Consider the following 14,884-nt stretch of genomic DNA (forward strand, 5'->3'; position numbering starts at 1 on the left):
CTCCCTGCAGGTGAGGCATCGCCAGTCGGGGCAGATCATGGTGCTGAAGATGAACAAGCTGATGAGTAACCGTGGCAACATGCTGCGCGAGGTGCAGCTCATGAACCGCCTCTCCCACCCCAACATCCTCCGGTGAGGCTGCCTCGTGGGGGTGGGGGGGGTTGGATTTAGGTGGGGGGCTCTGGCCAAAGGGGGTGCCCTGTCTGGCCTGAGGGGGTTCCGGGTGCAGCCCCCCAACCTCCACCTGCCCTAGGTCTTTTGCAGGGACCTCGAGGAACATCTCCTGGGGGACTCTGGCTTCAGTTCAAAAAAGCCAGCGCTTTGTTCCAGCACAGGAGATGGAAAGGTCTGGGGAGTTGGGGCTTCTCTTGTGAAGTACATAGAAGGGGGGGGGGTCTCAATGTTAGAAAGTGAGGGTTTGAGTGAACTGGGCTCCTCCTATCCCCCCCAAAAAATGTCTGGAGCTCTGTGTCCTCCTTCCTAGTTGCCAGAGGTGCTGTTCCCATTTTACAGACCTGGGACCTGAGGCTGACGGTCACTTGCTCTTCTGCCCTGGGCAAGGGGTCGGAGTGGCGTGGGTGCCTCCTGTTCCCAGGGCACAGTGCGTGAGGGGAGGGTCTCCCTGCGTCCTGACGGGTCCTTCTGTCTCCCCCTCTCGTTCCAGGTTCATGGGCGTCTGCGTCCACCAAGGCCAGCTTCATGCGCTGACGGAGGTGAGGCTCACCTGCCTGCCCACCTGGGCCCAAGAAAGGTGGACGGGGAGCCACTGCCATCCCTCGAAGGGAGGCTGGGGCCAGAGAGAGAGGCTGGGTGGGGGCCGCCTAGAACTGTAGGGTTGGCGGGGACCCCCAGAGGCCATCTAACCCACCCCCTGCCGTTCCTCCTCCCTGCAGTACATCAACGGTGGCAACCTGGAGCAGCTGCTGGACAGCCCCACCCCGCTGCCCTGGCCCGTCCGCGTCAAGCTGGCCCTGGACATCGCCCGCGGCCTCCGCTACCTGCACAGCAAGGGCATCTTCCACCGCGACCTCACCTCCAAGGTAGGCATGGGGTGCCCCCCGGCCCCCTCCCCGCCCACCCGTCTCCTTCCTCGGATGCCTGTGACGCCTCTTCTTCCTCCCTCTGCCCAGAACTGCCTCGTGAGAAGTGAGGACAACGGCTACACGGCCGTCGTGGGAGACTTTGGCCTGGCGGAGAAGATCCCCACCTACAGGTGAGGCGGGTGGCCCTTCCTGGCCAGGGGGAGCCATTTGGGGGTCGGGGGGGGAGTCCTGCTGGGCTTCGGCTGACCTCTTTCTCCCGGTCCTCCCCCCTTTCTGCTTCCTCCCCAGTGACGGGGGCGAGAAGGAGCCTCTGGCCGTCGTCGGCTCTCCGTACTGGATGGCCCCGGAGGTCCTGCGTGGGGAGCTGTACAACGAGAAGGTAGGACCGTAAGGGGGGGGGGGCCAACGAGGGCCCATCTAGCCCCACAGCCTCTCCTCACGGGGAGACCGCAAGCAGCGCACGACGGCCACAGGGCTGCCCTCCCAGGCACAGTCAGAATTGCAGAACTGGAGAGTTGCAAGGGGCCATCGCGGCCATCTAGTCCAACCCCCTGCAATGCAGGAATCTCTTGCCCAACACAGGATTCAAACCCACAACTCTTGAGATTAAGAGTCTCAGACTCTTCCATCTTCAGAGGATATGTAGCCCTTGTGGCTAGTTGGACTGGGCAATATATCATCCAAAACCGGTTTGAAGCTCATGTCATGATATCAGTTTCATAATTTTTGACCTAGCAATACCGGTATATTGTGAACGAGTGTGTGATTTTGCTGTGCAAAAACCTCAATGCCGGAGAAACCATGAAGCCAGCTGATGCCTCTACTTGGCTCCATCCTTATTCCCGACATTGTGGTTTATCAGTGCATCATGATTAGGTAAACGGTGTTTTCATGCACTCCAGTTTCCGTCACACTGTCCCGTTGTGCCAGAAGCGGTTTAGTCCTGCTGGCCACATGACCTGGAAAGCTGTCTGTGGACAAATGCCAGCTCCCTCGGCCTGAAAAGCGAGATGGGGCATTGCAGCCCCAGAGTCGCCTTTGAGTGGATTTAACCATCCAGGCATCCTTTACTTCGTGATGTCTAGCTGATGATATATAATACAATATTGACAACCAGATATTGCCTAGGCCTAGTGGCTGATGGTCAAGAATAGGCTCACCCTCCCTGAATATTATTATTATTATTATTATTATTATTATTATTATTATTATTATTATTATTATTTATACCCCACCCATCTGGCTGGGTTTCCCCAGCCACTCTTTTAAAGCCGTCCAAGTTGGAGGCAGTCAGGACGTCTTTGAGAGGGAGATCCCTTGTTCATGGGCTGCAAGGAGGAATGTCATAACGTTGGAAGAGCCTGCAGGATCGGGCCAAGGGTGGCCCCTTGAGTCCAGCCTCCTGCTCTCTCTCATAGGGCCCAGCTAGATGCATCAATGGGAAACCAGCAAGCCAGGCCTGAGGGCAACAGCAGCACTGTCTTCTCCTGGGGTTTCCAGCCTCTGGTCTTCAGAAGCATCTCTGTCTCTGACCGAGAGCCCTTCTCCTCATGAATTTCTCTGTTCCCCAGCCCTCCTCCTCTTCCTCCTCCTCCATGAATTTCTCTGATCCCCTTTCCCAGCCAGAGAATTAAGGGGGGAAGTGGGGTGCACAGGGTCAGCCTGGTGTTGGGGGGGGAGCTGACCAGGAGGGTGAGTGAGTGTGGGGAATGTGGGCCTGGGCCACAAATACCAGGGCATATGGGGGGCTCTTCTTCTGTCCCCGGTTTCCCTCTGGGTCTGTGGGGGGGGGGGCTGGAGCCTCTTTTTGTCTCCCCCTCCCCTGAGTGCGCAGGGGCCCTTCCTGCCTCACTGCCTCCCTTCTCCGACCTCGCCAGGCTGACGTCTTTGCCTACGGCATCATCCTCTGCGAGACCATCGCCCGCCTGCCGGCCGACCCAGACTACCTGCCCCGCACTGAGGTAAGACCCTCCCTCCCTGCAGGAGCTACTTCCTCCCCTTGCTCTGCTAGGCTCCTATGGGCAAACCGCTGCGTTTCTTCTGAGCGTCCAATGGGGTCTTCTGGAGGCCCTCCGAGACCCTCCTGGCCTCATGGGCACAAGACAGACGGGTTTTGTTGTTGTTGTTGTTTAGTCGTTTGGTTGTGTCCAACTCTTTGTGACCCCCTGGACCAGAGCATGCCAGGCACTCCTGTCTTCCACTGCCTCCCACAGTTGGGTCAAACTCATGCTGGTAGCTTCCAGAACACTGTCCAACTGTCTCGTCCTTTGTTGTCCCCTTCTCCTTGTGCCCTCCATCTTTCCCAACACCAGGGTCTTTTCCAGGGAGTCTTCTCTTCTCATGAGGTGGCCAAAGTCTTGGAGCCTCAGCTTCAGGATCTGTCCTTCCAGTGAGCACTCAGGGCTGGTTTCTTTCAGAATGGATGCGTTTGATCTTCTTGCAGTCCATGGGACTCTCAAGAGTCTCCTCCAGCACCATAATTCAAAAGCATCCATTCTTCGGCGATCAGCCTTCTTTATGGTCTGGCTCTCACTTCCATACATGACTACTGGGAAAACAATAGCTTGAACTAGACAGACCTTTGTTGGCAAGGTGATGTCTCTGCTTTTTAAGATGCTGTCTGGTACTTAGACTGAAAAGTCACCCTGCGCTGGGGACTCGAGAGGAGAGTCTTTCATACCAGCAGAGTGAAGTTCATGCTTAAATATTTGGGTGGCTGTTCTGAATTAGCATGACTCCAAAGCAACCCAGGAGGGCGAGATGCACACTTGGGGGAGTCTTCAGGGGAAAGGGGAGAAGGGGACTGATCTGCAATTGTAAAGTTGGGAGGGACCCCCAAGGGCCACAGCTGGAAATGCCTGTTCCAGGACTGGCCGGAATGACACAGAATATTGAGGAGGGGCTTTCAGGTCTTCATGGAGGTGGGAGTTCCTCAGATGGGAGAGAGGAAGACGGGCTGGGCGGGGAATGGCTTGATTGGGTCCCAAGCTGGGGGTGGCAGACTTTGTGGGATTCCTCTCCTTCCCAGAACCAGGTGCTGGAGATATTGGGTTTTGTTGTTGTTGTTTAGTCGTGTCCGCCTCTTCGTGACCCCATGGACCAGAGCATGCCAGGCCCTCCTGTCTTCCACTGCCTCCCTCATGCTGGTAGCTTCAAGAACACTGTCCCACCATCTTGTCCTCTGTCGTCCCCTTCTCCTTGTGCCCTCCATCTTTCCCAGCATCAGGGTCTTTTCCAGGGAGTCTTCTCTTCTCATGAAGTGGCCAAAGTATTGGAGCCTCAGCTTCAGGATCTGTCCTTCCAGTGAGCACTCAGGGCTGATTTCCTTCAGAATGGATATTGGGTTACACCAAGGATTCTGGGCCAAGGAGGCAAGGCTGACCTCCCACCCAGATACCCAGATCCGTCCAGGGCTCCTCGCTCAGCGGAGAGTAGAAAAAGAGTGAAAAACTGACATCTTTGGATTAGGGCATGAGACAGGCACTTTGGCCTGTATCTTTAGCTGCTCGGCCATCTCAGAATGTGTCTTAATCCACAAATAAAACCTCAGAGCTCTGTGTGGATTTTCTCCCCCACCCTGACATCTGTTTATGACTGTGCCCAACGCAGTGTGAGTTGCCTGCCATGTTCCTCTCTCTAGCTGAGCTGTTCAGTCATGAGGAGGAATCATTGTTTGGGGAAGGTGGAGGGGGCTTCCACCCACCCACCCCACAGCTTCACTGGGGGTCTCTCAGCTCTTTTCTGCTGTCCTTAATATGTTCTGTCGAGATGCAGTTTGGTGTTCCTGGCCAGATCTGTCTACTCTTTCACAAATGCTCCATTGGGTTTTTGCTGCCTTGGTTGCTCTGTTTAGGAAGGCTGGATTTGCACAGATATCACTGGCAAATAAACAAACATAATCATAGACGGGTCATCTAATTTAATGTTTGATCTTTTATTGTGCTTTTAATGTTTTGTTGGGAGCCATCCAGAGTAGCTGGGGAAACCCAGCCAGATGGGTGGGGTATAAATAAATTATTATTATTATTATTATTATTATTATTATTATTATTATTTATTTTGCAACCCCCTGCAATGCTGGTATCACAGCTAAGTAATCCCAGAGAGATGGCCACCTGACCTCTGTTTTAAAACCTCTGATAAGGAAAATTCTGGGTTGAGAGACTCCTCAACAGCCCAGCTCGTTGGGGTACCAGTCCCCTGCGGGTCCATGCGGTCAGTAAAAGAAGGAAATTCCAGCCAAGCAATTTGGAGCGAAACAGCAGTCAGTAGGCTTAGCTCCTTCATTGTTGCGCAACAGGTTCAAACAGCAGCGAGTGAACCCTGAAGATTGGGCGACATTGACTTTTAAAACTTTCCCACCATATCCCAGAATACAGTCCGTACAGCATCATTGCTACATCATTGTACATCGCTAAAACCTCAGAAAGGGGAGGGTTACACAAGATTAGCACAGACAGATATGTCAGGGCAAGACCCAAGTATGAGATTAGCATAAGGCAAACACTTCTTAATTACCCACCACCCAAAGTGCAATAGAAAGTCCTTTGCAAGTCTGGTGGTGAGATTTGGTTTCCCTTGGCCAACAATCAGCTCAGCAGTTGCCACCTCTGGGTTCTACCCTGGGTGGGGTGTGAGGCAGTGGCGTAGCGTGGGTTGTCAGCACCCGGGGCAAGGCAAGTAATTTGCACCCCCTAACCCGTGGATTTGCGCCCCCTAACCTGTGGATTTGCCCTAACCCCAGATGTTGCGCCCGGTGCGGCCGGCCCCCCCTGCTACACCACTGGTGTAAGGTGGAGGGCAAAACAGCGTTGGGATGAAGGAAACTGGCAGAGGGGTTGATTTTATATGATACAGCTAGGTATCTTCCCTGAGCTGTCGTCAAAAGGATACATTCAGGCATAATATTTGTAACATCTAACAACTTTAAAGATGTGCCCCCCCCCCGTAATTTCCGTAACAGCTCAAATGAAGGAGTTCACTGCCTTGCAAGGGAGCCCATTCTACTGTCAAACACCTCTAACTATCAGAAAGTTCTTCCTAATGAATTAAATTCTGCCCCCCTAACCCCCCAGAGATGGGATGCGAGTGGCGCTGTGGGTTAAACCACAGAGCCTAGGACTTGCCAACGAATCCCCACGACGGGGTGAGCTCCTGTTGCTCGGTCCCTGCTCCTGCCAACCTGGCAGTTCAAAAGCATGTCAAAGTGCATATAGATAAACAGGTACTGCTCCGGCGGGAAGGTAAACTGCATTTCCGTGCGCTGCTCTGGTTCGCCAGAAGCGGCTTAGTCCTGCTGGCCACATGACCCGGAAGCTGTACGCCGGCTCCCTCGGCCAGTAAAGCGAGATGAGCGCTGCAACCCCAGAGTCAGTCATGACTGGACCTAATGGTCGGGGGTCCCTTTACCTTTAACCCCCCAGAAGAAGTTGCTCTGCAGGTATTCCCATCCCAGCCTCTGTAGCGCAAATGCATCCCTTCCTGGCTCCCTCTCAGGAGACTTGGGGAGGCCCTTAATTACGCCTATTACCTGTGCAGGTGAGGAAGGAGGTGATAATTGGCCCTCCTCCACGCCCCCTGAGGAATGCTGGTCTCCCAGCTCACCTGGGCTGCTTTGGATAACCTGTTCATGCAACCCAAGAGAGCTTTCTCTCCAGGGAAAGGCGGAGCTCAGGTGCCCAGGCAGGGACTTTCCCAGCACCTGGTGTCTTCCAGCCGCTTCCGACTACAACTCCCATCAGCCTCAGCGCTGTCATGTGACCAAGGCCTCTTGCGGTTGGGGGGCACCAGGGGTCATCTCTCCTGGCTGCCTGTGGGATTCATAGCGCAGGAATTTTGCAGGAAAAGACTTCAAAGCATCTTTGGGGAGCTTTGGTCCTCAGATGGTGAGGGGAGAGCAAAGGCTCCTTTGAGAAGCAGGACTTCATTTCGGAGACAGATGACGCCCAATATCAGTTTCCAGGGCCTGTATAATTTGGATATTTTTGGAACAACTGAGGGCCAAACTAGACATTATGTTCAACGTCATAGTTTGGCATCATGGGACATACTTATTTTTAAAAACAACTTTGAACGGTATATTGCTGGGGATGTGTCGGAAATGAGGACCATTGCATGAGGACAGCTTCCCCCTGCAGTTGTCGAACTCTCTGTCCGATCCTATGAAATCCCTGCTCCCCCCCCCCCGCTCTTTGAACCCGGAGGGGAGTTTCCACTGTTCCCTCCCTTCCAGATATAGCAGCTGCAGTGGGGGGGGGGTGCCCTTTTTTGCACATCTCCAGCGATTCCCCTGGAAGAGAGCTGTGCCACTCGCTGCATTGTCTCTTTCCAACAGAGAGGGTTTTTTTTGGGGGGGGGCACTCAGTTGCTGGCTGCAGTTGAGCAGTTCACTTTAAGGAAGAAGGAGGAAAGGTCTGGGTGGGGGGGGGTTCTGCCCCCCAAGTCCCTCCTTCATAGGAGAGCAGCCCCTGCTTTGTCTCAGCGGCTTCCTCCACCCTTTGCCCTTGGCGCTTCCTGGGAGTCCTGCCAGGCGCTTCTCCGCTCTCGTCTCGGTTGCCGTGGAGCCGCCTGCCTCAGAACTGGGCCCCGGCCCCCTCTCTCCTGGGCTGTGTCCTAATAATAGGTTGCCCTGGAAGGCGGCCTCTGGGTTGGGCGTTTCCGGAATGACAGCTCCGGGACCCAGAACCTCTCCTGGTGCCAAGATGGAGAGGAGCTTCTGCCGGGCAAGAGAAAGGGGCTTGGGGACAAAGCCCCCTCCCCACCTCTAATTCCACAGCAGCCTTGACTTAAAGAAGGAAGGAGGGCCACAGAGAGACCCTCTGGGTTTTCTGCAAGACTTTCCCTCCTTTTTGCTTCCTGAAATTCGTTCTGATTCTGCAGATAAAATATCTGGGAGAGAATTCGGCAGGATGTGTTGCTAGTGGACGAAAACGGTCCAGATTCAAGGTTCCCCGGTTGTGCGCCTTGTTGTAAACAAAATCTACCCTTTCCCCCTTATGGGGTATCCAAGAGCCCATATAGAGTCCTTACGTGGGTTCCCTATTGGTAGGAGAGAATAACAGAGGCCAACCAGAGAATATTGAGAAGCAAAGCAGCTAGTAAGCCTGATCTGTATTGAACTGTTGCAACAGGGGGCTCCCCTCACACGCAAGAGAGAAGATGGACCCAGAAAAATGGGTTCCAAAATGACTCCCAGGCTGCTCACCTGGTCCTTCGGGGGCACAGTTACCCCATTCAGGACCAGGGAGTCCTCCACACCTGCCCACCTCCTGTGCCCCCAAAACTGGTCTTCTGTCTTGTCATCTAATTTTAGAGTGTCAGCCCCCCACTCTTGATGATTGTTTGAATGTTGCCTGTGGATGCCATTGTGCAGATAATACCCCGTCCCCAGAACTGCCCCATCATCCCAGAAAGATGCCTGCTCCGTGAGATAAAGCTGCCATCCTTCCGCCTCCGGAGAATGCCAGATGTGAGGGGGGGAGCCTCTGCCAGGCTGAGCGCTTCCCCTTTTGGAGGGGGGCATGGAGAGAGAGGCTGGTCCACCCTCTGGCCCTGCAGAGAAGGCCCTGCTTGCCACCTCGTGGCCAGGAGCTGCGTTGCACAGATCTCTCTCGGCGAGGAGGGGCCTGCAATAGCTGCTCTCGGCAGGATGAGCACAGAGCCGGCTGGATGCGGCCCCAGCCGCTGGGCCCTGCACACATTTGGGATTCAAGTCGTTTCCTCCCCTCACCAATACTTGTGATCCTTCCATCATTTTTGGCTGGGTCTGCACTGCCCACTTAGCTTCTCCAAATGCATTTCATGTTTGGGTCAAGCAGAGAGGGCGACAGAGGCTCATGAACTGATTTTAGAATGTATTTCAATTAATTGATTGTGATTTTATGTAAACTGTGTTACTTTTACTGTTGTTAGCCTCTCTGAGCCCGGCTTCAGCTGGGGAGGGCAGGATATTATTATTTTTATTATTTATTTATTTATTTATTTATTTATTATTATTATTAATAATAATAATAATAGTAATAATAATTACTATTACTATTATTACTATTATTATCGGTCTCCAGCAGGCTCTCGGGCAGTGGTGGCAAAACTTTTAGAGACCAAGTGCCCAAACTGCAACCCAAAACCCACTTATTTTTCGCAAAGTGCCAACACAGCAGTTTACCATATTTTTCTGTGTTGTTTAGCTTTTTTGGGGTGGGGGTAGCCCAAAGTTTTTTGGGTTGCTTTTTAGAAATGCAGCTTTTTTTTTAAAGAAATGCAGAAAATAACTAATACCACTAAAAACGCTGGAAATCATTTGCGTGAGCCCAGCAAACATGTGTCTCCAACTCACCAACAGCAGACCGCCAGCTGGTTGGCGGCCATGGAACACCACCCAACAAGCGGTCTACAGAACATTTCCTGCTTGCAGCGCCGTGGGGCGCGCGCGCAACACCCCCCAATGCAGCAGCGTGTGGAGCGCACTCTAAGGAGCATTTCCCGCTTGCCCTGGCGTGGGGGGAGCAGCTGGCCACTTTGCATGCTGGGGCGATGGCGCGCGTGCCCACAGATAGGCCTCTGAGTGCCCACTCTGGCACGCTTGCCATAGGTTCGCCACCACTCCTCTAGGGCAAGGAAGGTCGTAAGGACGTAAGAAGAGACGGCTGGATCAGGCCAAGGGACCCACCTAGTCCAGCCTCCTGTTCTCACAGCGACTAACCAAATGCCTGTGGGAAACCAGCAAGCAGGATTCGAACACAAGAGCCCTCTTCTCCCCTCCTGCGGTTTCCACCGACTGGTGCACAAAAGCATTGCTGGCTCCAAATGCAGAGGCCGATTCCAGCCCTCCTGGCTAGTAGCCATTGATAGTTCTCCCCTTCTCCATGAATTTGTCTAGTCCTCTTTTAAAAGCCACCCAGCTTCCAGTGGTAGTGAGTTCCAGAGTTTAAGTATGTACTGGCTAAAGAAAGACTTTCTTTTCTCTGTCCTGAATCTCCCGACATTCAGCCTCCTTGACTGTCCACAAGTTCTAGGGTGGAAGGAGAAACTCTTCATTTTCTCCATGTCATGGCTATTTTTTAAAAAAAACTTCTTTCATGTCACCTGTTGATCTTTTCTCTAAACTTAAAAAATCCCAAACGCTGCAACCTTCCCTTTAGGGGAGTCTCCCCACCCCCTGGAAAATTCTGGTGGCCCTTTTCTGATCCCTTTGCAATCCAGAAATACCCTTTTTCGGACGAGGCACAGCCTTCCGGATGTGGCTGCAGATTTGTATAACGGCATGATGACATCGACAGTCTTCTTCTCGATTCTTTTCCTAGTGATCCCCAGCATGGGCCATTTTCTGCAATTTATTCTTTCTTGGTTTTAAATATGGAATCCATTCACCACAAAAAGAACTGCAGTTTAATCTTTATTGATTTTAAATATTGGGAACTGGCCTTTCTCGCGGTGCAACTCACCTCCCTCTCCCTTCTTCCCTGCAGGACTTTGGGCTGGATGTGGCCGCTTTCCGCAACCTGGTGGGAGCCGACTGCCCTGCAACATTCCTCCAGCTGGCCTTCCACTGCTGCAGCGTAAGACACCCCCCCACCCCACCCCCAGACCTGAATGAGCCTTCAGGCTGCCAGACCCACCTGCCAGAAGGGAGCCTCTTTGCCCCTCCTGGCCCTATACGCCTGCGAGAGAATGAGCCCTGGCTGGGTGTGGTGGTTTTGCAGGGGCTGGAGGGGGGCAAATCCTGAAGAATACAGAGTCCCAGCCCCAGCCATGACCATGAATGCATATCACTGGCCTTGAGAGCAGCTTTTGGGTTCAATTTAAAGGACGCTTTCCTGGCTACTTCCCTCCCTTGAGAGCCCTCTGCTTCTAGCCTCCTGTGGCAGGAAGTTCCACCGTTTAGCTACATGTCGCCCCAAAAACTACTGTATTTGTTCTTGTATAAGACGATGCTTTTTGCTAAAAGGGGGGGGGATTGGGTGTCGTCTTATATACAGATAGTGAATGGGGGGGGCGTGCGATTAATGGCAGCAGCAAGCGGGAGATTGGCAGTGGCGATTGGGCGGGTGTTTGGCAGCTGTGCCCAGGCGGGCAAGCAATTGGCGGCTTCGGCAAGTAGACAGGTGGGCTGTTGGTGGCAGCGAGTGGGCAGACAATTGGTGGCTGCGGTGAGGTGTGTGATTGGCAGTGGCGGGCAGGCAGGTGAGCGATTGGCGGAAGTGACCTCCCCCATGTCCCCCAAAAGCTGAACAACTTAATTTCGGGTTAAAAGAAATAGGGGTCGTCTTATACACGGAAAAATACAGTACTTCCCTTTAGGAGGGACTGAAGTTGGTGAGAACTGCGTACCATGCCCAGAAATCTGTCCCCTCCCAGTCTCCGAGGGGAAGGCAGCCCCCCCCCCCGTGGCAGGCTGGACCCCCCGCTTTCCGTCCCATAGACCCCCCTGGTTCCTGGCTCCAGGGGAGGCAGCGGCCCAGCAAGCCCCACCCCAGCAAGGGAGCCTTGGGGCTTTGTTTTGCAAGTGCCCCTCCCCACTGCTGCTGAGCCAGGTGCCTTCTCCCCTCCCTAGATGGAGCCCACCTCAAGGCCCTCCTTCCTGGAGATCACGCAGCGCCTGGAGGGCATCTTGAAGCAGCATCTGGCAGCCAGAGACGCCCGAGACGCCATGCAGAGCAACAGGACCAGCATCCCCGGGAGCCCGGCACTCTCCCTCCATGGTACAACCCCCAGTTTGGCTTTCCATTCCTGCGTCGCAGCGGGTTGGACTAGATGACCCCTGAGGTCCCTTCCAGCTCTGCAATTCTTTTTTTAAAAAGATAATCTTTATTAGTTTTTTAGTTACATACTGTGCATACACATATTACATTACTTTTTACATTTGCACTTGCTCCTAAGAGCTGGCTTCCCTCCTTCCTTCCTTCTGGCTTTTTTATGTCATCTCTAACTTTTTGCATTGTTTTCAGCTCTGCAGTTCTATGGTTCTAAGCGCACAGCCTTTTTGGGACAAAGGCATTGGACTCTAAACAACAGCTTAAAAAAGATTCCTTTGAACCAGCCTTCTGCCAACTGCCTTGTCTTGAAAGGGGGGAAAGCGGCGTATAATTATTATTATTTTTGCAAATTAGTATTCTATTTATCTATTACATTCACACATCACCTTTTCCTCCAATGAGTTCAAAGTGGCTTGCATATTCCTCCTCCGCAACAAGCTTAAGAAGTAAGTTGGGCTAAGCGCCAGGGCCGGCCTGCCAAGGTCAGCTTCCTAGCTGAGTGGGGATTCGAACTCTGGGCTCTCCCAGTTCTTAGTCCAGCACTCTAACCACTGGGCAACACTGTAGTGTCGTGGTAATGCCACGCCTGCTCCAAAGGACTCCTGCCCTCCTGAGTGATGTGGACCCAAGCCACAGCCTTCACTTGGTCATAGAAGCATAGAATGGCAGAGCTGGAGGGGAACCTAAAGGCCATCTAGTTGTCATGCTTTGAAGTCTGCCTCTGGGCGACCCCCTCACCCCCCTTTCTCCCTCTGTTCCAGACAAAGCCGCCCAGGACCCCCTGCTGCCCGCCATGCCACCCAGCCTGCTGGACCAGCCTCCCGTGCCCCCGGACCAGCGCCTCTCGCGCAGCCAGTCGGACATGGTGCCGCCCAGGGCGCCCCAGGACACCCCGCAGCGGGTCAACCCCTTCTCCCAGCGCCACGACCTGCAGGGCGGCCGCATCAAGCTCTTTGACACGCCCAGCAAGTCTCTGATCTCGCTGACCTTTGACCTGCCGCCCCCCTCGCCCTTCCCGCCGGGCACCCCCGTCACCCCGGAGCCGGCCGTGGAGGCCCACTGCGACTTCTCCGAGCCGGCTGCCCTCGCCCGCAGGTGCCGCTCGCTGCCCGCCTCCCCGGAGATGCCCCGCCGGGGGGGTCCTCGTCCCCCCCAGCCCCTCCTGTCCCTGGACTGCAGCAGCCTGGAGCGCCCCCTCCGCTCCCCTCCCTCCGGCGAGCTCATGGACACCAGTCCCGACAGCCCCCCCTGTGCCCTCCCTGTGGAGCCGGCCGCCCCCCTGCCGCCCTCCGTGGCCAACGGCAGCTTCATCCGCACGGCCGTCTCTGGGATGCAGCCCTGGCCCTCCAACGGGATGCTCTTGAACAACAACAGCAAGCCCCCCAGCTGGGGAGGGGGCTTCTCGGAGCTGAGCGTGCCTCCGCCCGGCTCGGGGGCCCCGCTGGAGCACGCAGGATCGGCCCTGGCCCTGAGCGGAGGGGGCAGCGTTGGGGTGCTGGAGCAGGAGGAGGTGCTCAGCTGTCCCGCCTGCTGCCTGGGGCCCTTTGGCTTCAGCTTCGCCTCCGTCTGCCACCGGCCCCCCGCCAGCGCCCCCGCCTACCAGAACCTCAACTGCGAAGCTAAGAGCCTGCTGTGCCCGGAGAGGCACCACAAGGGCCCCGTTCTGGCAGAGCCCAGCCTCAAGCTGCCCGAAGCACAGTCCTAAGGCGGGACACACAGAGGGCCCCCCTGAGCCCGGCGGGGCGAAAGGGGGGCTGCGGACCCACGACGGACCCTTTGGGCGGCCTCAGGGTGCCGCAGCGCATTGAAGGTGGCACAGCCGGTGCCAGTGCTCGGCCGGTTCTCAGGGCCTGGCGAAGCGGAGGAGCCTGTGGGGCCATGTTTTTTGGGGGGCGGGAGGTTAAGATTCCACCCTGTGGCCTTTTGTAGCAAAGGGGCTTCCCGGTGCCTGGAAACCCCCCTCCCCACCCCTGGCAGGAGCTGTGGGAAGGAAGGGGGGGTCCCTTCCCATGAGCCAGGCGGAAGTGCAATAAGGTGGCCGCCCCACGGACCCCCGTGTGGTTGGACTGGGGAGGTGGGGGCCACACACCAGCATCCGTGAGACCCCCGCCAAGGTTTCTTTCTGGGTGGGGGGCTTTGCCCACCCCAGTGCAGTGCCTCCCTCTGCAAACCCAGGCCTGGTGAGACCTCCTGGTGTGGGCTGGAAATAGTGGCCTGGGGACCAGGGGGTCTTGCCCCCCCAATAATACTTGCCCTGCTTGTTTGGGGGGGGGCGACAGAGGAGAAAGAGACTCTAAGGACCGGGGGCGGGGTCAGGAGACAGAAATGGGGGGGCAGGGAAGTGTGCTTGTTTGCGTGTCACATTTGGGGACTAGGAAACTGGGAGACACAAGTTTGGACCTGCAAGGTTGGGGGGGGGCTCAGCCTCCCCCCTGGGTGCTCCTGAGCTGTACGAGTGTTGGAGGGGGGTGGGCAGGCAGGGGGGGGGAGTTGGGGGTGGAAACTGGCTTCTGTTCCCAGCACTTCTCTCCTGCCCATGTGCAATAATGATGAGTACTGATTTCTGGCTGCATCTCGGCCCCCCCTCCTGCGCGAGGCTCAGCGCGTCCCCCCCCCCGGCCCCCCTATACTCAGTGCCCCAGTGGGATGCATCTGCATTTTTAATAACGACAAATGCTGCTTTATGTATTCAGCTTATTTAAAGTGTTGGAGAAATAAAACATGATGGCGGTCGAAACGGCCTGGTTTTTGCCCAAAGCGTCCTGGGATCTCGGATCTGGCCGGTCAGGGGGCTTCAGCAGGGGGCTGCGTCTTTGGCTTGGTCTGCATCTTCCTTTTTTGCTTTAGAGAAAAGGCGAGGAAGAAGCAGCGCAATAGAAGTTTATAAACTCCGCATGGCATGTGAGAGTGGAGAGAGAAGCACGGGACACTCAATGAAGCTGGATGTTGGAAGGTCCTGTGTGAGTGCCTGGAGAATAGCGGTCAACTGTCCCTTATTTGGTGGGAAAGTCCCTTATCCCAGCGCTGTGTCCCGCTGCTGTCCCTTATTGATGATGTCCCTTAAATTTCCCGGGTTTCAAAGGAAGC

At 55.1% G+C, this 14,884-nt stretch overlaps 1 protein-coding gene across 1 annotated transcript in view; it reads left to right on the forward strand.

Moving 5' to 3' along the window:
* The window catches only part of TESK1 (testis associated actin remodelling kinase 1), a 29,746-nt gene extending 15,212 nt beyond the window's left edge, over positions 1–14,534 (forward strand). Inside the window, exons 2-10 of the mRNA XM_028748861.2 lie at positions 11–132; positions 665–713; positions 894–1,040; positions 1,131–1,213; positions 1,332–1,422; positions 2,921–3,004; positions 10,511–10,600; positions 11,596–11,743; positions 12,559–14,534. Coding sequence (XP_028604694.2) covers positions 11–132; positions 665–713; positions 894–1,040; positions 1,131–1,213; positions 1,332–1,422; positions 2,921–3,004; positions 10,511–10,600; positions 11,596–11,743; positions 12,559–13,502 — 1,758 coding nt within the window. The 3' untranslated portion in view covers positions 13,503–14,534. The remainder of the gene's footprint in view (positions 1–10; positions 133–664; positions 714–893; positions 1,041–1,130; positions 1,214–1,331; positions 1,423–2,920; positions 3,005–10,510; positions 10,601–11,595; positions 11,744–12,558) is intronic.
* Positions 14,535–14,884: the final 350 nt, after the last annotated feature.

Source organism: Podarcis muralis, chromosome 11 (genome assembly GCF_964188315.1).
Source record: "Podarcis muralis chromosome 11, rPodMur119.hap1.1, whole genome shotgun sequence".
Taxonomy (NCBI): domain Eukaryota; kingdom Metazoa; phylum Chordata; class Lepidosauria; order Squamata; family Lacertidae; genus Podarcis; species Podarcis muralis.